Source organism: Carettochelys insculpta, chromosome 15 (assembly GCF_033958435.1).
Source record: "Carettochelys insculpta isolate YL-2023 chromosome 15, ASM3395843v1, whole genome shotgun sequence".
NCBI classification, from domain to species: domain Eukaryota; kingdom Metazoa; phylum Chordata; order Testudines; family Carettochelyidae; genus Carettochelys; species Carettochelys insculpta.
The window spans coordinates 26,211,681-26,234,925 of NC_134151.1; the positions used below are offsets into that span (position 1 = coordinate 26,211,681).

At 46.7% G+C, this 23,245-nt stretch overlaps 2 protein-coding genes across 2 annotated transcripts in view; both read left to right on the forward strand.

Annotated features, from left to right (window-relative positions):
• Positions 1–1,092: 1,092 nt before the first annotated feature.
• On the forward strand, positions 1,093–16,418 carry CAMLG (calcium modulating ligand). The gene is made up of 4 exons (XM_075009475.1): positions 1,093–1,303; positions 6,297–6,754; positions 7,749–7,814; positions 12,253–16,418. Exons 1-4 carry the CDS (start codon positions 1,105–1,107, stop codon positions 12,442–12,444), a joined length of 915 nt encoding a protein of 304 aa, XP_074865576.1. The 5' UTR covers positions 1,093–1,104; the 3' UTR covers positions 12,445–16,418.
• Positions 16,419–23,017: 6,599 nt separating this feature from the next.
• Positions 23,018–23,245, forward strand: part of DDX46 (DEAD-box helicase 46) — a 33,913-nt gene continuing 33,685 nt past the window's right edge. Inside the window, exon 1 of the mRNA XM_075009376.1 lies at positions 23,018–23,139. Coding sequence (XP_074865477.1) covers positions 23,123–23,139 — 17 coding nt within the window. The 5' untranslated portion in view covers positions 23,018–23,122. The remainder of the gene's footprint in view (positions 23,140–23,245) is intronic.

Genomic DNA, 23,245 nt, shown 5'->3' on the forward strand with positions numbered 1-23,245 from the left:
GTGCCTTGGGGCAGCAGCTCCTGCTGCAGGGGAGCTCCTCGGTGAGGCAGCTGCCCTACTCCACGGCATCCCACGGTAGCAGCCCCTACTGCCGGTGAGCTCTGCCGCAGGGTGGCTGCCTCATTCCCTGGTGTCCCACACCTATGGGAGACAGCTTCTGCTGCCAGGGAGCACCTCCAAGGGGTAGATGCTTGGTTCCCTAGCATCCCGTGCCTCAGGGAAGCAACTCCTGCTATGTGGCTGCTCCTTTGGGGGGCAGCTCCTGTACCCCAGCTGCAAGGATTCCCCATCCTCCAATCTCACGGGGAGGCTGTAGTAGCCCCCATCGCGGAGGAACCCTAACATGGGACAGCAGCCCTCCATCCCTGGAGGCCGGTGTCCCGTATTTGCCATACAGCGGTGTAGTCACCCTACCTATGGTTCAGTTAGCGCACTCTTGGTACGGTTAAAAATAGGTTGGATTTTAACTTCTTTCCTGGGTGGGACGGGTCGCTGCCCCGGCATTGGGGGGGAGGGTACGGCGTCCTGCCCCGGGACTGAGGGTGGGGGAGAAGAGTGCGGCTCGCTGTCCCGGGGCTGAGGGTGATGGTGCTGCGCCAGGGGGCCGTTCGGGGCTTGCTCCCCGGGCAGCCACTGTGAGCGGGACGCTAGGTCATTTCCGACTCTACCGGCAGGCGGGGGGCGTAGCGCCTCCTCCCCCTCTGCGGTGCCGTCTCCTCGGGCAGCCAGCGGCGGGGGCAAGCGCTTCCTGCACGGCAAGGACTTCGCTCACCCCGCGCCCGAGCAGCGTCAGCACTGCCGAGCCTTGCTTCAGTGCGACACCCCCCGCTGCGCGGCTTCTTTGTGTCGTCATCCCGAGGGCGGAGTCACCATATTTACTATGGGCACCAGCTCCGACAAGGTTCGGGGTTAGTGAAATTTGCCGGCCTCAGTCTCTCCAAGTTGCCGGGGCCTCTGCCCTCACCCAAGATGGCACCGTCTGCTTCAGCAGTTGGAGGGGTCTCCAGGCCGGCGGCAGCAATTACGCATGCGCACTATGTGTGAGGGAGGCTGGCCCCATTGTTTGAAGGGGGGGCGGAGCCGCCTGTGCTCTTTCTGCTGGGGATGGAGCCGGAGGTGCTGGCTGCAGTGGACGGTAGCGGGGCTGGGGCCGGGGCCGGGGCGGCCCCCGGCTCCCTAGGGATCCCCGCGGGGCTTTCAGTGTCACAGCGCCGGGCCGAGCTCCGGCGGAGGAAGCTGCTGATGAACTCGGAGGAGAGGATCAACCGCATCATGGGCTTCCACCGGCCGGGCGGGCTGAGGGGTAAGAGCGGGGCAGGGAGGGCTGTGGGTGACATCGGGGAAGGGCTGGGCCAGGGGAGGGACAGAGTGCTGGGAGGCCTCCAAGCACTGAAGGGAGCCAAGCTGGCGGGAGACTCCTCCCATTAAAAAGGGCAGGGGGACCTGGGGCCGGCTTGCTGGAGGCTGTGGGTGGCCCTTCAGTTTTTGGGATGTAGGACTTACCATGCTCTAGTTCCCCTATCTCTGGGCAAGACGAGGGGCTCCGGGCATGGATAATAGTGATAGCATCTTCCTCCTCTTCTGGAGCAGGGAACAGGCTCTAAGATGGGGGAGGGCTTGACTGTGCTGGGGCTTTTTTGTGGTCATCACTTCTCCTCTCCCTATGTTTCTACGTGCTATCCAGTAGCACACCCATAAATACTGCATAGATTGGCGGAGTCCACTTCGTTGTGCAGAAACACACTTCGGTACAGTGTACATATATGTCTGAGATTTCCCTCTTGTATCTGGAATAGAAATCATTTCACTTGACCTCCAAGTTGTCTGCCATCTGTAAAATATGCTTGGTGACTTCTGTATGTTCCAGCTTGCTCTAATATTGAGGTTTGCTGCTTGTGGCCATGTTTCTTTTCATTGAAATCTCACTAAGCTTCTTTACAGGGCATTTTGGTTTGTTAGAGTTATTGCTGTTATCTATAAATCATGATTGTTGTATATAGCACTGTCTACACACAAAATAAGGTGACAGCAGCCTTTCTGACTCCCAAATATAATTTACAATATAAGTGTCTACTCCTGAAAGCTCTTTACATGCAAATTTGCTGTTGACATGAACGGAATTTTTTGTGAGTACAGGGTTGACCGGATTGTGTCCTGTTGTGTTGATTAGGGGCTTTGAGGCCCAACAAAGACATGCTAATAAATCTGCTTCATTGTTACAACATTAAATGGATTAAGTGTGGTTTGGGGTTTTGTGCAAAATCGTCACAGGCTTACTCTCATTATAACTACCATATCAATCTTTTTAACATTTTATTAAAGATACAGAAAAACAGTTAAAGCTGATGAAATGTAAAGTTGTAAGTCAGTCTTTAATTCTAACAGTATTCTTTATTCCCTTTGCCTTTAGTGGTATAGTTTGTTTTTATAAGCAGGAATTCCTGTTTGACAGTTTTGTAGATGGTCTCAGTGGAGCTCTGTGCAAATACATAATTTATATCCAGAGATTCAAATTGGAGAGCCATGCAGCTGCAGGATTCTACACAGAACCACAGCTGAAAAAGTAGCAGCCTGTTGGGCCACTACTTGAAGAAGCCAGCACCCCAAGTGGACAGGTTCTCTGGCATGACTTTATCACTCAGTGGGGCGGAGTACCAGGCTCACTGGCATCTCTTCCTGGTCACACTAGCGTGTGCAGGCATCTTACATGTTCCCAGACAGAAGTATCTTCTAAACAGTGCAATTTATACCTGTAGCATTTAAAACTATAATGGTATTCTTCTTATCTATCCTCCCACATGCTCATGTATTTATTTGTAGTATAGTAATTTATTCAGGTAATGCCACTCATAAATATATAAACATGTGGGAGGATAGGCAAGAAGTGTAGAAGTATGAAGGGAAAGGAGGAATGGTTGTTACTATAGTGATTCCCTTCCAGCACAGTGGTGATGAGATGATAAAACAATGGTTTACCTCATACATAAAATTTGACTTTCAAAAGCCAAGTTCATTTTTTTTCTTATGGCAGGAATTATTTATTCAGAAACACTGAGTAGATGATGTTGGGCACTTCTTTTGGCTCTTTCAATCCATTGTTCTTTCAAAAAAGAATCATTAGCTTCTCTGCTTCTCAGTTTATGCACCTATGAATTGCCCACATCATAAGAATGTAGAAACCGAAGAGAGTTCAGATCAGAACTGTGGCATCCTCTCTTCATTCTCCAGATCTCTTAAATAGCTATGCCATGCTTTTGCTCCAGTATTTTATTTTTCCACAAGTTGTTTTTCATATTGTTATCACATTTATATGGAAGGTATTACATTTTTTTTCAAACTTTCTGTTATTTATAATTGTTTTGTTTTATTTCTAAATTTAACTAAAACTATGTCTGGAAATAATTTAAAACATGTTTACTGTCTTAGCTAGTTCATGTAGTAATTTGTCAACTGTGTGTGAATTCCAGAATTCCACTGCAAATTTGCTATTGGTAATACATAATCTGTCATAGAAAATTTTGTGAAGAAAGTAAAAGACTAGTATCGATTGAGTGTTCAGATTGTAATTTGCAAGCATTGTCATCAACAGTGATGATTTCATTTTTATTACAAAAAATCTGTCACAGGCTTTTTTTTTTTTTTCTGGTTTAATGCCCATGCATGGAATATCCTTTTATTATATTTTCTCAAATCAAAGGTCATTGTCCTCATTTAACACTCTGTGGCTCCCTTCTTGACTACATTTTGGTTTGTTTCCTTCCATACCTGCTCTGCTGCATATGGTGTATCCATTCCTCCCTAATGCTCCTTTTGTCTGTTTCACATTGAATTCTGTGCTTTTTTTAACATTACTCTCTTTGCTTGAAATAACCTGTTTCTTCCTGTGTTCCAGATGCTTTTCTTCAAATCTTTCCTCAAACTCAGTGCTTTAATTTGTTTTTTCATTTGCTCAGTGACTGTGACTTTGGCTGTATTGACGCTTGGGCTGAATCTTTTAGCTGTTAGTACAACTTCAGCTGCAGTTTTAATTATGCTTTATTCAAAGGTTTCAATGTATTTTAGTGTGTTAGAAAGTGTCATATGAACTTGTGTAATGTAGATGGGAGTGTAATGGTGGAGGGGAGTCATTGAGCTTCTTGGAGCCAGTTGCGTGCGTGTGTGTGTGTGTGTGTGTGTGTGTGTGTGTGTGTGTGTGTATAATAAAAAGTCTAGACCTTCTGAAGTCGCTGTCAACAGTAATGGAGAGATAGCTGTGCTAGTCTATATACTATCAAAACAAAAAAGCAGTCCAGTAGCACTTTAAAGACTAACAAAATAATTTATTAGGTCATGAGCTTGTGTGGGACATATCCACTTCTTCAGATCATAGCCATACCAGAACAGACTCAATATTTAAGGCATGGAGAACCAAAAATAGTAATCAGGGTTGACAAATCAGAATAATTATTATCAAGGTGAGCAAATCAGAGAGCATAGGGGCAGAAGGAAATGGGGGGAGTCAAGAATTAGATAAAGTAAAGTATGTAAAAAAGTCCTTATAATGAGCTAGAAAATTGCCATCCCAGTTCAAACCACGTGTGAATGTGTTGAATTTGAATATAAAAGAAAGTTCAACAGCCTCGCTTTCCAAACAGCTGTGAAAGTTCCTTTTCAGTAAAACACAGACTTTCAGGTCATTAACAGAATGGCCCATTCCATTAAAGTGCTGGCTGACAGGTTTCTGAATCAGGAGCGTTTTTATGTTTGTTTCATGCCCATTATTTCTTTGTCTAAGAGAGTTTGAAGTCTGCCCAATATACAAAGCATGTGGACATTGTTGGCACATGATGGCATATAGCCCTAGGTGACAGGCCTGTTCTCTCCTGCCGACAACCTCCCAACCTTATGAAGATTCTCACCAACAACCACAAGAATACCAGTCCTGCAACTTTTCCTTGCAATAAGCCCAGTTGCCAACTTTATCCACCTATGTATTCTGGCAAAACAAAAAGCAGTCAAGTAGCACTTTAAAGACTAGCAAAATAGTTTATTAGGTGAGCTTTCGTGGGACAGACCCACATCTTCAGACCATAGCCATTGAGTCTGTTTTGGTATGGCTATGATCTGAAGAAGTGGGTCTGTCTCACGAAAGCTCACCTAATAAACTATTTTGCTAGTCTTTAAAGTCCTACTTGACTGCTTTTTGTTTTGATAGTGTATAGACTAGCATGGCTTACTCTGTTACCATATCTATTCTGGGGATAGGATCACTGGACCTAACCAGGTTATTCGCAGAATCATGGGCACATTCTCATGTTCTTCAGCTAACGTCATATATGCCAACATGTGCCAACAATGCCTACATGCTTTGCATATTGGGCAGACTTCAAACTCTCTTAGACAAAGAAATAATGGGCATAAAACAGACATAAAACGCTCCTGATTCCCAAACCTGTCAGCCAGCACTTTAGTGGAGTGGGCCATTCTCTTAATGGCCTGAAAGTCTGTGTTTTACTGAAAAGGAGCTTTCACAGCTGTTTGGAAAGAGAGGCTGTTGAACCCTCTTTTATGTTCAAATTCTACACATTAACATGTGGTTTGAACTGGGATGGCAATTTTCTAGCTCATTATAAGGACTCTTTTACGAACTTTGCTTTATCTAATTCTGACTCCCCCCATTTCCTTCTGCCCCTATGCTCTCTGATTTGCTCACCTTGATGATAATTTTTCTGATTTGTCAACCTTGATTACTGTTTTTGGTTCCCTGAGCCTTAAATATTGAGTCTGTTCTGGTATGGCTATGATCTGAAGAAGTGGGTCTGTCCCACAAAAGCTCATGACCTAATAATAAATTGTTAGTCTTTAAAGTGCTACTGGACTGCTCTTTTGTTTTGTCAAATTAACAGACTTCTGTCTTTATGCTGAAGTTGGCTTTTATTGTTCTTCTGCAGGAGATGTGGTATAATAGTTGGTGTATAGGAATAAGTGTCAGGAACCCCTGCATTCGAATCTTAGCTCTAACACAGATGTCTCCTCTTGCTTAGGACAGGTCACTTAATAACTGCGTCAATTTTTCTATTTGTAAATTGGGACTTCTGGGTAGTCACTTATTTACCTCTCATTTTACTTACCCTTTTAGGAAGATGGATTAATTATTATTTATAAATGCTGTAAGGAAAACTTTGAACATCTTTTTATGAATTGTAAAGCTGTGGTTTCTTAGAAATGTTTTAATGCATCAAAATGTTGCAGGGTGAGAAGCTAATCTAAATATTCATGGGGAATCACATGCTCCATGTTTTATTTCTCTTCTTTAGATGATGACAGTCACACAGAATCAAAACTTCAGCATGAGCAAGATAAGCCAAACTCCCTCCCTCTTCCTGCAGTTTCAAAGCGAATTGTACTTGGTGATTCTGTCTGTAATTTGGCAGGAACATCTGATCATGCGAGTGGCGTTATAGAGCTCAAGGGAGATAAAAAGGACTTATTCAGTAAAACTCCTGAGCTCGGTAATGATTGTACCAGTGAGCTCCGGCATCGCAGCAGAGGGGATCTGGCATCAGAAACTTCACAGAGGGCACCTCGACATGGATTAGATCAGTACTTATCAAGATTTGATGAAGCTATGAAACTAAGACACCAGCTGATGAGTGAGAAGCCTAGTCAAGAGAATGGAAATGCAGTGGAAGAATTTGATTCTTTTCGCATTTTTAGATTGGTGGGGTGTGCACTTCTTGCCATTGGAGTTCGGGCTTTTGTATGCAAGTACTTGGTGAGTTGAGAAAAATTTGCTTTGGTGCTGCAAATCCCACATTAGTCCTATTTTGAAATAGCTGTTCCGGAATAGTTAATTTCAAAATAAGGCTGCTTTGTAGATATAGCCCTAGAGGACACAATAGCCATATATTTACGGCTGTCATCTGTAGATGGTGACTAAATGAATAGGAAATTTTTCTTTCTCTTGAGCCAGTCTTGCAAAAGCTCTGAGTAGTCATCTTGAGGTAGTAGTCATCTCTGTACTTGCACTGTCTGGTTAATGCAGCCGCTAGGTGGCAGTTGAGGTCCATGAAAACTATAACCTCATTCCCTTAGAGACAGCTTCAACCATCTGCCTGTGTCTCCAGCTGGAATCTAATCTAAAAATATGTAGCTAGCATAAGGTACCCCCTCTGAGCAATTGGGTTGAATTTAGACAGCACTGATGATGTAACTGTGGCAACAATCATTTGGCAAGTCTGTGCATCTCCTTTCAGAGTTAGGTCCTAAGGCTTTGTCTAGAATGCAGGCTTCTGTAGAAGTGGCGTCTGCAGAGCACACGTCCAGACTGCAGATTTCTTGGAAGAGATCTGCCGGTCGGGAGCATCCCTGAACATCTCGTTCCACAGGGAAGAAAGGGTGTCTTGACAGAGGGTTTTCCCCCCAACATTTGGCTCCTGTAGATGGGCCAAATGTCAGAGAAGCTTCTCCTGGCAGAACTTTCGGCAAAAGATGCATGACCTGTGCAACACATTCGCATGTCTTTTGCTGGCAGTTCTTGGCAATTTAGATGCAGCCTCCATAAAATTATGCAGCTATTCTTCCTTTAATTGATTAGTTGATTTGTTTAGGCCACCAGTATTTGTAAACATGGTTATTTTCCAGAAATGATTTTTCAGAGCAGCAACTGAAATTTTATTACAAATAAATCCCATTTTCCTTGAAAGTATAAGTTTGCTCCTGTTTGTTTTGTCTGACTAATGTTCATGTTTTCTCTTCAATGTTCACAGTCAATATTTGCTCCATTTCTTACACTACAACTTGCATATATGGGACTGTCCAAATATTTTCCAAAGGTAAGATCAGTACTCAGAAAAGATGAATTTTAGGATCAGTTTAATTTAAACATTTGCAAGACTGATTTAGAATGGGCCTGATAGTACAAATGTACTTTACAGACAGTTTTAACTGACTATTTGACATATCGATATGACCTCTTTTTTCATTTTAAGGTAGTGAAATGAAGGACATGTATTATTGGGGGGTTGATGCGTGAGCCTTTAAGTTGTAAGGATCTTAATTCAAATCCTGTTTAAAGCCTCAAGTGAAAATGAGTTCTACTGTCTCTCTCTTATGTCTAGCAAACTTTTAGTCATAATACAATTGAAAACATCTGGTCAAAAGAGGAAGTTCTTCCTATATTAGGAAGTATTTACCTTCCATCCATGCAGTACTTACTTGTGATCAGCGTTGTGTGGTTTTCTCCACAGATGACGTGCATGAGATGTTTGAGCTCACAGAATTTTTCACCTCAGTGTGAGCTGAACTTTTGTCCTTCATTTTCAATATCTCTGAATTCGATTACTAATAACTTTAAATGTGGGGCCCAAGTCAAGGTAGAAGAATTTGAAATGTGAGAATTTATTCACATGTCTAACTTCCCACTCATCAATAAGAAGTTGTACCCTTTGCTTTATATACTATTCGGGTTAATTACAATGAAGTGACTGCTTAGCTGATGTTTTTGTCAGCCTACATTGTAAAGGAAGGTAGTTGAAAATTCAGCTGTTCCTTATAAGAGGAGTGGTGGGTTAACTATAGGCAGGAACAAATGAGTGGTTGGGCTTTCTTAGGTAAGTGTGTAATTGAAAACAATGAACTTTCAAGAAGTCATTCTAAACTGATCTGTAGAAAACACCAGACAATGTACTAGGAGGCTCCATCCTGGATTAGATCACCTGGACTACTCACTTTTTAGATTTTTTTTTTAAACGGTCTAGTGTCCATAATTCTAAATTTTATAGTATTTTTAAGATGGGATGTTTTCAGTTTCGCAATAATATGCCCACTGATAAAATTTACGGTTTGTTGTATGCACTGCAGTGATGGCTTAAACCAGGGTTTCTCAAACTTTATACACTTGCGACCCATTTTTTTAAGTACCTGTTATTGCGGCCCAAAAATAAACACACATTTAAAAAAAAATGAAAAATGAATAAATTTCACTGTTTATTATTTATTCACAATAATAATAGTACATAGCGATAATTTGTATATTTTCTAAAGACCAGTATCTTTTTTCCAAGGACCAGTACTGGGCCATGGATCACACTTTGGGAAACATTGCCTTAAACCATAGGTCTTTCTGTCCATCTCTGTGGTAGAGATAGCTAGGTGGAAAGTATAGCTTTCCTGGAACATTTTGTGAGAACTTGGCCAAACTCCCTTCCTCCTTTTAAATATATTATAATGATTAATGTTGTGTGAGTTATTTGCTTAAACAAGTAATGACTAATATTTGGTAACACAGGTCATTCTGATATGTGTCCATTTTTATTGCTTTATAAAAATGCATGGGATACCCCGCGTATAAAACTGTGTTTTAAATGTTCATAGATGGCTTTATTTACCTCTACTGTATAATATTAAGTTGCAGTTCTGAACTGTAGTAGATTGGAAATTTTTAAAATTTCACACAACTTAGTTTTCTCAAAAATGGAGTTCAGTGTACAATGCTTAACAGATACCTATTTTAGATTTTAAGACACTTGACAAATAACTTAAGCCATGATATGTAACACAACAAAGAGCCATTTCACCCATCATAAGAACAGCAGTCCCAAAACATTCCCACATCAGCTTTTACAAAACCTTAGTCTTACATTCTCAGCCCTGTTCTAATGACCATTCCAAGAGATGGAGTTTAAGGCCTCATAATGGTCAACAAACTAAGACTTTTATTACAGACCACTGGAGAGAAATGTGAATGTCATTAGGGCCTTTCTAGAGAGAACACTGCAGCAGTTCCATCTGGGCTAGTGGTTCCCAACCTTTTCAGTAACACAGCACACTTCATTGAGACAAACAATTCTACAAGCACACCTGCTTTTTTTTAAGCTGAATCAGCTCATAAACATCACATTTACTTACTTGTGTTTACTATGGCTCCTGTCTTACTAGGGAGGTTTGCAACATAATAGTGCATATAACAAGCTAAACAAGGATCAAATGCATTAACATTTCAAAGCCACCACAGAGCACACCATCTTAGACAGCGAGCACAAACACATTTTCAAAATCCCTTCAGTGCCATACTTGGGATATCAAGTAAATGAGTAACCATTGAAAACAGGCTCCCCTCCCAGTCAGGCGGTTGCAGCCAGGCTATGGCATTTAAACCACGTCCTAGCTCCAACAGGCTCCTGACCTACCTCCCTTCCTTCCCCTTGTTACAGCAGGGAGTGGGGATGAGGTCTCCACCAGCTTGTTTGGGACAGGCAGCAGCATTTCAGCTGCCTCCAGTGCAAATGGGATCCTGTGGAGTTGGCATTTCCCCTCAAGGTGGCTCTGCAAATAGCCAGCATGGGGGAGGGGAAATTGACAAATCCACACCAGTTGGGACTTGGGCAGCCTTGCTACTTGAGCCCCAGCTGGCACAGTGTTGTCAATTCCCTCCCAGCACTTGGCTCTTCAAAGAGCCACAGTGAGGGGAAATTGACGAAATTTCATGGCACCCTTGGACAGTCCTCAGGCACACTAGTTAAAAACCACTGATCTAGAAAACTGAGGGAACATCCATGTGATCACCTCTGCTTGATGACATCTGACGCAATCTTGCATGGAGAGAGAGGTTATCTTTTAAGCAGATGGATGCCATGACATTTGTGATTTTTATACATCAAAATCAACATCTTGAACCTGACCTAGAAACCATCCTGACAGCCAGTGTATGTGTAGTGATGGAGGGGGACGCTGCTTCAGAAGTAAGCTGCTGCATTTTATGCAAGTTGTTTCCAAATCCATTTATGAAGAGGCCCTAAATAGAGCACACTGCCATAAGCTCATTTAGAGATTATAAAGACATTGATTACAAGAGCAGAGTTGCATCTGGAGACAGTTATAATCTCCTGACCGGAAAAAGATGGGAGAAAGGGGTTTGGGTCATGGCCATTAGGATTATCCAGAAGCAACTGTTAACTAACAAGACCTCAGATTGCACATGTGAGTGACATTCAGTGGGGAGACAGTCTTTGTTACATGTCCTGGCTTCTTGCCCTTGCTGGTCATTATGTCAATTTCATACCATTGAGCTTTAGTCAGTTTGCTTTTGTCATGCCATGATTTCAGTCAAATAAATTTGATCATATTATGTATGGGTTGAATGAAATGAAAATACAAAGTGGGTATCATCAGAATACTTAAGAAGAAAAAAGAAATCAGTGCAATCTCCTTGCTGGCCATCTCTCTAAATAGTGGAAACTTGTGGGATCCCATATATCTTCCTGAGAATAGAAGAGCACCTTCCCCCAACTGTTTGCTTGGATTTCTGATATAAAAGAACAAAACAACCAAGCAGTCCCAGCTACTCTTGCTAGAGTTCACATGGTCAGTGGGTAGAAGTGTCAGGTTTCAAACTAAATTTTTGTGCATAGGAAAATGATCAAGATCTCAGGTTCCTGAGACAGTGTGATCAAATTGATCTTGACTCATTAATAAATGTGAAGACAGTCCTAGCCCTAAAGAACTAACAGTTCAAAATCAGCATGACACACCAAGTGAGTGTCCACTCATCCCTTGTCAATCATTGGGAGATATAATACCCAGGGAAGGATAAGAGAAGGTTGCATCCTCTCTAGCAGTTACTACCTTTTGGTGCTTATTGCTAAAGCAGAGTCTTGCTGTCTGGACTCCTCACCATGTGATTAGTATGCGGTGGCAGTTTGAGAACAGAAAACAGGGACTGGTGGCCTTAAATGAAAGGGTAGATGAAAGCCTCGGAAACGTAGAGCAGGTCTGCATTAGAAACTTCTGCTGATAATGTCAGTTAGGAATATATATTTGATATTTTTGTAATGGCAGAAGTCCTAGTATAGAGACAGTTATACCAGCAAAAAAAATGCCAGTGTAATTTATACACGGAACTGGTATAAGCAACACCAACAAAAGTACATTTTCTTAGTGTAAGATAGGTCTGTGCCAAGGTTTACCAGCAGAGCTAAAGTAACTCAGACTTCCCTATTTGCCACAATAGCTTGAGAGAATATGGGAGCCATCTCAGCAGAAATCTGCTGCAACAACAGAAGATGGAACTGTTGAGAATCCTAGTGCTAGCACACAGTTGCATAGAATGGATACAAAACGTCAAAGGGGATGAAATGTATATTGTTTATCTTGACAATTCAAATAAACAAATATTGAAGTATTGGCTCAATAGTAGGTGTATTGCCTTAAGCAGAACTGGATAGTGGCTGATGAAATAATTTAGTAATCACTGTTTCTGTTTTTGATATTTAGGGTGAAAAGAAGATGAAAACTACAGTATTAACTGCTGCTCTTTTACTGTCAGGAATCCCTGCAGAAGTGATTAGTCGCTCCATGGATACCTATAGCAAAATGGGAGACATTTTCACAGATCTATGTATCTATTTCTTTACTTTTATCTTCTGCCATGAACTGCTTGGGCTTTTTGGTTCTGAAGTGCTGTGATCACTATGGAACTCAATACAGTAGACGGTTTTCTGTTCTGTATTCCTGTGCCACTGGCTAAACCACACAGGTTTATACCTTGATGAATTCTTACCTGTTCAAATGCTTGAAAGCAGTTAAATACACTCATATATGAATGGAAGAGCAGGGTCCCAGGTTTGGGGTTGTATTACTACCATTTATTCAATTTCTAATGCGGAGACTAGAGTGCAAGTGTTAGTGATTGACACCGTTTGCTTCTTTAGTTAGAAGATGCCCTTCTCACTGTACTCCAGGCATCATTTACATTGTGTTGCTTTCTTGTTTATAGTGTTAAGAACAAAACAGAACTGTTTATACAGTGTGATGGGATTTACCTAAAGACTGCTCCCTTTGTGTTGCTTCTGTTTTTTTAAATCTCTACATAAAATGAAGAGTACACATACATTCTGTCCTTCAAGCTCTGAATGTTACAAAAATAGCCATCTGCCGCAGTTTGGTGATGGACCACCTTGTTGTCTTGCTTAGTTGAAGTCCTCATCCTCTCTGTGTAACTTATTTGTTACAGCTGATTTCAAGTGAGAAAACAGGAGCAAAACAAATCCTGTTATCCTACAAATGTCATTCTTCAAGAAGTAAGAAGGCATAGAAACTATGCTAGTTTCATAATGTTTAGCTGAGCATTTGGCAGCTCTTTAATCTTAGTAGTTAGCCTAACCCTAGTTTTACCCATGCTTTCATTTTGACCATAGTTCAGGGTTCACTTTATCTAGTGAAAGCTGCCTCAAAAAGCCTGTCTCTCAAACAGTGCTCCATTTGAATAAAAATTGTGCTGTTTCTATCATTCATCTACCAGGGATATGTTTCCTCTTCTCTTACACAAACTTTGACTGTATATATTTTTTTTTCTGTATTTTTCTCCCTTTTGTTTTTAATGAAGACATTTGCATGTAAACAGGATCTTAATTGCATGGCAGTTCTGCTCCTGCTGCTTCATACTGCTACTGCTTAAAAGCATATCAAACCCTTTGTTTGGCATTCAGCAGAGTTATTTATGTGTTGACTGATGTGCTTATTCCTTTCTCCTGTGTGTTGTTTTAAGAGTCCCTCCAAATAAATCACAATAGCCATACGTATTCAGATTTTAAGTACTGAGACACAGTAGTAAAAATGTTTTTATTTCCATTTGGTTTTGAGCTTGTTTCCATAAAAAGATCAATGTGGCCGTGTCTACACTAGCCCCACAGCGCTTCATTAGTAAACTTTGAAATGGCCATTTGCATGGCCTTTTCGAAGTTTGGGGCTAGTGTAGACATATCCTGTGGGGTGGGGAGTGATACCTATTATAGAGCAGATGTAAACCCAGACAGAGGGATTTAGAAGGATGCTAGGGCACATAAATCCTATTCTCTCTTTGGGACAGAACAAGTTAGCTCTATTTCTTCTTTCAGTCCCACAGACACATTATCAGAGGAAGGAACGGGCTATCTGAAGTGTAGTAGAAGCTAGCAACCCCTTCACATTAGCCATCTTGAATGATTACTGCTGCATCTGAACCTGGTGTTACCTTCACTTTGTAGCTTGCCTGTTTACTGTTAAAAGCTCTAAGATTAAATAGGTCAATACCAGATTTTCAAATTGGAGAGGATCGGTAATTTTATTGGTGCTTGTCTGCAGTGGTGGGGGAAAATAGGAAGCCAAACTATGTGGCTACATGTTTGTAAAGTAGAAAAGACTCTCTTTCTGCCTAATCTTTCTCAGCTAAAATGATCTGCAGTATATTTGAGCCAATTGTTAGACCTATGTCTGTGGCATAAAAAAAACCCTTCTGTTCTGATTTAGTTTTTTGCACTATTGCTATTTTTGTTGGTGAGTCAACTGTAGACATTTAAGCTTACACTGTAAAGCATTCTGATTTTGGTCTGATAATATAAATGCAGTTTGCAGTGATAGTGTAGCTGTGTTGGTTACAGGATATTAGGGACAAAGTGCATGAGGCAGTGTCTTTTACTGGACCAGCTTTTGTTGGTGAAAGAGGCTCTGTGTAGCTTGAAAGCTTGTCTCTTTCACCAACAAAAGTTGGTCCAGTAAAAGATATTAAGTTGTCTCAGCACAAATGTACACACGTTAAAAGATTCAGTCAGAATGACAGGGATGAATTTTAAGAGATTCGTGTTGGGCCTTTTCAAACCATTGTTGGAACATATGTAATGAGTTCACATCTTAAAAATGGTTATTGCAGAAATGAAACATATTAGTTCTATGGAAGATCTAAATATGTGGAATTTCTCATTATTTCTAACTAATCTTTAACTTTGAAAATGGCTTCATTTTAATTAGTTATGCCTAGGAAAGCATCTTGATATTTACTAGTCTTTCTGTGCTCTACTTCTTTTGCATTCCTATAACTTGGAAGTAATGGAGCCAGATATTTTTCATAGGTGGCAGAAAAGTAATATTGCTCCGAGTTGGTCTACACTACAGCATGAGATTGACCTGAGTTACACAACTTTAGCTACATGAATAACATAGCTGAAGTCAATGTACTTAGATCTACTTACTATGGTGTCTTCACTACTGTGTGTTGACTGGAAACACTCTCATCAGCTCCACTTGTCCTTATTAAGGTGGAGTACCAGAGACAACCAAAGACCAATCAACAGTCAGTGCATTGCATCTATACCTGATGTGATAAGTTGACCCTGTTGGATTGATCAGAGGCCTTGCTGATCTGGACTGTAGTGAAGACATGCCCTCTTAGTCTTAATACGGAAATTTTGACTTGGGGAGAAAAAAGATTTTTGTCAGACATACAATGCTGCTGAAAATAGGGTGTGCACATGACCCTCCTCTCTGCTGTAACCAGTAAATGAAGCATAGAGCTGATATGGCAAATATTCATGAAATGAAGTTCTTTCATTCATTGGTTAAGGATTAAGTCTGTCTCTATGATCTCATATTCTGTGTTCATGTACATAATTCTGTTTAATGTGTTCTTATTTTTACACTGGTTATTTCTATTAAATTTATTAAACCTATACTTATTGCCACCTTTTCTTATGGTTTGACTGTGCTTGGGAAGCCACTTTTTTAATTAATAGAGATCTCATGCTTTGTTAATGGCAACTGAGTAGGTTGCCAGTTCCACAAGCAACATAAAAAAGAGCTCAATTACACAGTCTTACATCATTAAAACTTTTTTATTTGAGCACAAGAACCAAATATTCCTTAGTTGTAATCCCAGCTCAAATGCTGACTTCCTCTGTTGCAGTCGTCAAGTGTTTGAACCCCTTGCCTCAGCTTCCCCATCTGTGGAATGGGGAGAAGAGAACCCAGTGCTGCAAAGCTGTACTCATACAGGTATCCCAATGACATTAATAAGCCTCAGCGGATAACAACTAGTTGTCTGAGTAATGGTCTGCAGAGGGGGGAAGTTCATGGTTACTTACAGGGTATTGTATAGAGTAATATAATAATGTTTATAAAGTTCTGTAAAGATTAAAAACTACATACATGCTAAGTATTGTTTGGGGCTAATTGTACATAAGTGTGCACGTGTGTTAAATTACAGTACATGAGATTAGTACACTGATTACTGAATAAACAAAATTGGTGTTCATTATATCTATATGAATTTATTTTTTGAAAAATCTGAACTGATTGCATATGCAAGTTATTTATCTAAATTTGAATGCCACTGAATAATCAACCTCAACGTACAGATGTTTAGTTACTCAGAGGTGTACATACCTGATTGAAATATTTTTGTTACAATAATTTCTGCATTTATAAATAGGCCTTTGTTAACTGATTTTGTGCACCTGTGGTCTGCAAAAAGTTTGTGTTTGTACCAGGTATATCACTTGCAGCTTTAAGTGGCTGGCTGTGTTTTAAGGTTGTTATTTTTCCTCTGTAAAGCAGATTTGTCTTCAGAAGTCGTTTAAAATGACTGTGTCAATACATAAATAAAAATTCTAATCTGTATCTTTACAGTTGCTGCAAATGGACAGGACTGCTTTGGTCTTCATAATATAATTATTTCCATAGTAAGTCTTGGTTTTTGGAATTTAACTTAGCACTGGCTAAGACAAAAATGATCAATTTTCAGGTGTAGCTTTCATTGTGTTGATTACCTTTTCTGTTAATTTAGTTTCAAGAGAATTAAAAATAAATTGTATTTAATTTGATTTAAATGCACAAAATAACCTATTTTAATGTGGGCTGCTAGTGGATATGGTACAGTTTCAGCCCCTGATGTGAAAGAAATGTTTCTGGTCTCAGTAGGATGCATTACCAAGGAAGGAGTTATGGATGTGTCATAATTAGATCACTTTTGTCTATTCAAGAGAAACCTCTCCATAATTATTCTCTACAGGATGGGCTGCGGGGATTGTGCCCTCCCTCGCTTTAAACATTCTGAAAACTTGGGCTTCTTTCACCTTTGAGATGATATTTTTGCCGACTAATAGAATTCTCCACTATGATTTTTCCTCTTAATATGGTGTTTCAGCCTACTTTTAATTTTATTGCATTTTTTTCAAGTAACATCTGTTGGGCCATTCTAAATGAGAGCTCTTCATTGTGTGGACTCACAGCTTTCATTTATTTTTAGAGAGGTGCAGCAGCCCTTCCCAAGCTACCCTCCTATTATACCTTCATTATAATAACTTTTAATTCAGGATCCCCTTGATTGTAAGGTAGATGGTACTTGGCTAAAACATAAGTGACAAAAATATGCATGTTTAAATACCATTCTAGCCATGCCATCATGGTTGGTTTGGGCTGGGATTTTGTCTTCAGGGGCAAGAATAAATCATGCTAGAACAGGGTTTACCAAGGGGAACTCAGATTTATTTTTGCATGCTCGAGGCCCCTAGCCACAGGATCAAAGTATAAAATGGGAAAAAACAACAGTGATGTGTTCTCTAGGGCTCTTGAACATTAAAGGCCTTTGGGGTTTTGAGGGGGAATGTGAATCAGAGACCTGGATGTGCCCCCTGCCATTCCACCAGTGGGTGTGGTGGCCTGCAGTACTGACCCATTTCAGCTAATGCTGCTCAGAGCAACTCCATGGCTACGTCTACACGTGAAGCCTACATCGAAGTAGCTTATTTCGATGTTGCGACATCGAAATAGCCTATTTCGATGAATAGCGTCTACACGTCCTCCAGGGCCGGCAACATCGATGTTCAACTTCGACGTTGCTCAGCCCAACATCGAAATAGGCGCAGCGAGGGAACGTCTACACGTCAAAGTAGCACACATCGAAATAGGGATGCCAGGCACAGCTGCAGACAGGGTCAACGGGCGGACTAGCGCTTCCGGGGCAACAGCTAGCCGCTCCCTTAAAGGGCCCCTCCCACATACACTCAGCCTGCACAGCACGCGGTCTGAGAAGCCATAGGCACACAGACCCCGGGCGCCGCAGTCATGGACCCCCAGCAGCAGCAGCTAGAGGTCCACCCAGCCCTCCCGGCAGGAGCAGGGCTTGCCCTGGCTCATGCCATGTGGGAGGCAGCTGAGTACCTCCTTGCCCCAGGGGAGGAGATGCCCCCAGGGCAGCAGGGCTCAACCCCTACCCCTGCAGCACCCCGCTCCACCCCCCGCCTCACACACTGGCGGCTGTGGAGCTACCCCACCAGCACCGACTGGTGGGAGCGGCTGGTGCTTGGGGAGTGGGACGACGACCACTGGCTCAGGAACTTCAGGATGACCCGGCAGACATTCCTGGAGCTGTGCCAGTGGCTCACCCCTGCACTCAGGCACCGGGACACTGCCATGCGGCGTGCCCTCCCTGTGGAGAAACGGGTCGGCATCGCTGTCTGGAAGCTGGCCACTCCGGACAGCTACCGATCCGTGGGGCAGCAGTTTGGTGTCGGAAAGGCCACCGTCGGGGCTGTCTTCATGGAGGTAAGAGAACCCACAGGGGGAGGCCAGGGCAGGGCAGGGGGGCCAGAGCAGGGCAGGGCAGGGCCACGCACACCCTGCTCACCCCTCACTGGGGCTGTCCCATGTGCTTTCTCTGCAGGTCGTGCGTGCAATCAACGCCATGCTCCTGCACAGGCTCGTGAGGCTGGGGGACCCACATGCCACCATCGCCGCCTTTGCCACCCTGGGCTTCCCCAACTGCTTCGGGGCTCTGGATGGGACTCACATCCCCATCCGCGCCCCGCATCACAGTGGAGGACGATACCTCAATTGGAAGGGCTACCATTCTGTCGTCCTGCAGGCCTTGGTGGACAGCCGGGGACGTTTCCAGGACATTTACGTGGGCTGGCCTGGCAGCACCCACGACGCCCAGGTTTTTCGGAACTCGGGCCTGTGCCGCCGGCTGGAGGTGGGGACCTACATCCCCCAGCGGGAGATCCCTCTGGGGGACACCACCATGCCCTTCTGCGTCATCGCAGATGCGGCATACCCCCTCCGGCCGTGGCTCATGCACCCCTACACGGGTCACCTCTCCGCTAGCCAGGAGCGCTTCAACGAGCGCCTGAACCGTGCGCGCCAGGTGGTGGAGCGCTCATTTGGCCGCCTCAAGGGACACTGGAGATGTCTCCTGACCCGCCTGGATGCGGGCCCCAACAACATCCCCCAGATTGTGGGTGCCTGCTGCGCCCTGCACAACCTCGTGGAGAGCAAGGGGGAGACCTTTCTGCAGGGCTGGGCCGCAGAGGCCGGCAGGGCACACGTGCAGCCACCTGCTGCCCCCAGTCGGCAGGTGGACCCCGAGGGGACCCGGGTCCGGGAGGCCCTGCGGGCCTACTTCGACCAACAGGCCGCGGGGTGAACTCTGCCCAGGCCCCCTACTGCCCGCCCCTTCCTCCCCCACACTCCTGCCCCAACGCCCACACCATGGAGCACCCCACCGCCCCCCCCCCCCAACTTGTCCTGGACAAATGACAGCCCGAACTTGTGGGTGAACGTAAATTTTTTTTTTTCTGGCCGAACCTTTTTTTTGGGGTGTAAATAAATATGTGAAGCACAAACAGAAAACTAAGTACAAACGTTCAACCAAAGCAATATGTACACAAATAAAACAAACCAAAGAAACAACTGTGTGGCATATATAATAAAAAGAAAACCAGGGAGGAGAAAGGGGAGAACTATTTACATGGGGGGGACGGGGCAAACGGGGGCACCAAAAAAACAGGGTCCAACTATATACAACAAGGGGGGGCCACGTCCCGGGCCCCTCGCCCCTGTAGCCCGGCACTGGGCGTGCCCGGCCGGGAGCCCCGCCGCACCTGCAGTCTGGTCCACGGCTGGGTGGGAGCGGGCTGGACCGGAAGGTATCGGTGCCGGCGAGTCTCAGGTGGCTCCAGGGGTCCCTCGACGCTCTGGCCCTCGCGGGTGGGTGGTGGGGCGACGGCGGACGGGCCGGCGACGGCCGGAGCAGCTGGTGGTGGGGCTGCAGGAGCGGGCAGGGCGGGCGATGGCTCGGCCAGCGCGGCATGGGGGGCCAGGTAGTCCACCAGCCGGTTAAATGTCTGCATATAGGCCCCCCATGCCTCCTGGTGCCAGGCCAGCGCCCGCTCCTGCAGCTGGAGGTGCTGCTCCGATACCTCCAGCTGCCGGCGGAGGATGGCCAGCAGCTGGGGGTCCGTCGCTGTTGCCGGTAGTAGGCGCGGGGTCCACCGTCTAGCCCTCTGCGGGGCCGGTCGTTCCTCGGCCAAGGGGCTGCCCTGGAGCGATGGTCCTGGAGGGCTCTCCGGGACAACTGAGGCCTTGCCGGCGCTCTCTTCCGGTCCTTCTGATGGTGCAGGTGCAGGTGCAGGACACAGGAGAGGAGAGGGGAAAGAAGAATGGAGACAGGCGTTAGTGTGGGCCCCGAGCCGTGGCCTCTGTCCCCCCCGCCCTGTGCTGCAGGTTCCCCATCCCTGGGAGATGCTGCTGTGATGGATGGGGTTCAGGGGTCCCCCTGCCCTGCACCCCGTCCCCTGGTGGGAGCGACTCTCACTTCACCCCGCAGGGTCTGAGAGCAGGAGAGCTTTCTTAGGCCACAGATGGCCAGTTTCTGGCAGGAGTGACAGCACCAGCTGTCGGAAGAGACAGTCCTTCCAACCCGTCGTGGGGAGAAGACCCCAAGGGGTGCCCCTCTGGGATGCAGCTTTCCCCCTCCTCAGGCTGGCTGCCTACCAGCTCTCCCTTCCCCTAGCCTCTACCTGTGGCCCCCGCCCTCGCCCCACAATTCCAAGCCAGCTCGGCTCCTCCCTCCTGTTGGTTCAGGGCAGAGGTGTCACCTGCCAGCTGTAGCGCCAGGATCCTCCTTTGGCCCTGGGAGCTCTTCGGCTCTTGTGGCTCATATGTAGCTTGAGTCTCCCTTTGGCACTCCCCCCACTCCATCACATGCTGCTGCTGTGGGGTGTCCCACCCCCTCCGCCCGGGGGCCCCTCGAGGTTCCGCTCCCCCCTGGCCCGGGGATGGGGCGTGGCACTGTCATGCAGGGTGCGGGGGGCAGGGGCTGATGGCTGCAGTGCTGTGAGGGCCATGGCCCTGGTGTCCTTGGGGCCATGGCCATGTGAGCGTGTGGGGGGCCCTGGATACATCTCTGTTACCCCCGCCCCTCCAGCCCAGGGCTGTCCACCAGAGAGGGGTACCTACCTGTCGGTCCGCTCCCACGGTCCGGAGATCCCCGGGGGTCGGAGGCCCTGCTGCTGCTCCGGGATGGCGGGAGGAGGATCTGCAGGCTGGATTCTGCGGAGGAGGAGCTCCCCTCCTCCTCCTCCTCCTCCTCCTCCTCCTCCTGCCGCGATGTCCCGGGGATGGCCTCCGGGGGGGGCCCCCGGGGTGCGGGGCTTGCCTCCGGGGCGGACTCCGGCTGCAGGGCCTGCTGGGGCTCGTCAGCCGAGGTGTCAAGGGTGGCCGGAGGGGAGGAGGTGTGCCGGGAGCCCAGGATGTCCCTGAGCTCCCTGTAAAAGGGGCAAGTGACGGGGCGGCCCCAGATCGGCTGGCCGCATCCCGGGCCCGGGCATAACCCTGCCGCAGCTCCTTCACCTTACTCCTCACATGATCCGGAGTGCAGGCAGGGTGACCCCGGGCAGCCAGGCCATCGGCCGGCTGCGCGAACGCATCCGCGTTCCGCCTCTTGCTCCCCATTACCTGGAGCACCTCCTCCTCGCTCCAGAGCCCCAGCAGGTCCCGCAGCTCGGCCTCCGTCCAGGAGGGGCCCCGCTGCCGCTTCCCAGACTGGGTGGCCCTCTGGCTGGGCTGGCTGCCCTGGCTCCCCTTGGGGGGGGGTCCCCTGGGGGGCGCTGGGGGGGCTGCTGGCTCACTATCGCCGCTGGCTGGGTGGCTGATGGCTGTGCAGGCTGCCCACGTGTGCAGGCTGCAGCCTGCACGTTGCCTCAGCTTCCTGCAGAGTCAGGGAGCGGGAGGGGACCTTTAAGGGGCCGCTCCACGCAGCCACCAGTGAGCTGAGGGGCTGGAGAGAGCGTCTCTCAACCCCCCAGCTGATGGCTGCCATGGAGGACCCGGCAATTTCGACGTTGCGGGACGCGGATCGTCTACACTGTCCCTACTTTGACGTTGAACGTCGAAGTAGGGCGCTATTCCTATCTCCTCATGGGGTTAGCGACTTCGACGTCTCGCCGCCTAACGTCGAAGTTAACTTCAAAATAGCGCCCGACGCATGTAGCCGCGACGGGCGCTATTTCGAAGTTAGTGCCGCTACTTCGAAGTAGCGTGCACGTGTAGACACAGCTCATGTGAGCATGTGGCCAGGCACCAGGATCTTCAGGCTAGTGCTAGCATAAAGAGGCCAGTGCCCCTGCGCCCTGAAGAACTTGACCTGGGCCAAAGTTGGCTCACTGTGGTAGGGAGGGGTGCTGATGATGCAGCATGAAGTAAGGTGACAGTAGTGCCCTGTGACAAATAATGTGACACTGGCCTCCAGGGTTGGGGGCTACTGTCCCATTTCAGGGCTTCTAGCCATGGGGGCTGCTGCAGCCTCCCAATGAAGGATGGAGTGGAGGATTGGGGATCCTTGCACTTGGGGTTGCTGTGCTTGGGACTGGGGTAGCTGCTGCACAAAAGAGCTTCCACGTAGCAGGAGCTGCCTTCCTTGGGCGTTGGAAGGCTGGAAAATGAAGCATCTGCCCCTTGGAGGTGCTCCCTGGCAGCAGGAGCTGTCTCCTGTAGGTGTGGGACATCAGGGAATGAGGCCACCACCCCCTGGCAGAGCTCACCGGCAGTAGGCGTACTCTGGTGGGATGCTGTGGAGTGGGGCAGCTGCCTCACGGAGGCGCTCCCCTGCAGCAGGAGCTGCTGCCCCGAGGCAGAGGGCAGCTGCCCTATAGTCGAGTTCGCCGGCCGTGGGGGCTGCAGCCCTGAGAGAGCAGGTGCCAGGGAACCAGGAGCCCTGCAAAATAGGGTACAATTTGCCCATTTGCTTAAACAAGTCGGGATGTCTGTGAGGCAGCTTAAACCAGGGGCTGTGCTGGGAACAACGGGACGGCAGGGAGCTCGCCGAGCGCCCTTTCCCCGGGGAGAGCCCTTCCGTCGCGGGACTCCAGGCGGCACTGCCCGCCTCCAGCCGCTAGGGGGCGCTGTACCCCGCGACCTTCACGCGGCCGGGCCGCTCCCGCTCCGCAGTCCTCCTCGATCACCGCGCGGTAGGCTCCTAATGGCGGCAGCTGCGTAGTGCTTGCCGGAGCCCTCCGAATCCCGTAGGCCGCCGCTGCTCCGCGCGCCCTGCGCAGCCATGGGCCGGGAGTCCAGGTGAGGAAGCGGGAGTGGCTCTGCCGCTGTCCGAGTTGGGCCGGGAACACAGGCCGCGGCACGACTCGTCTCGGAGCAGGGCCCGAAGGCGCTGAGGAACCGAGGG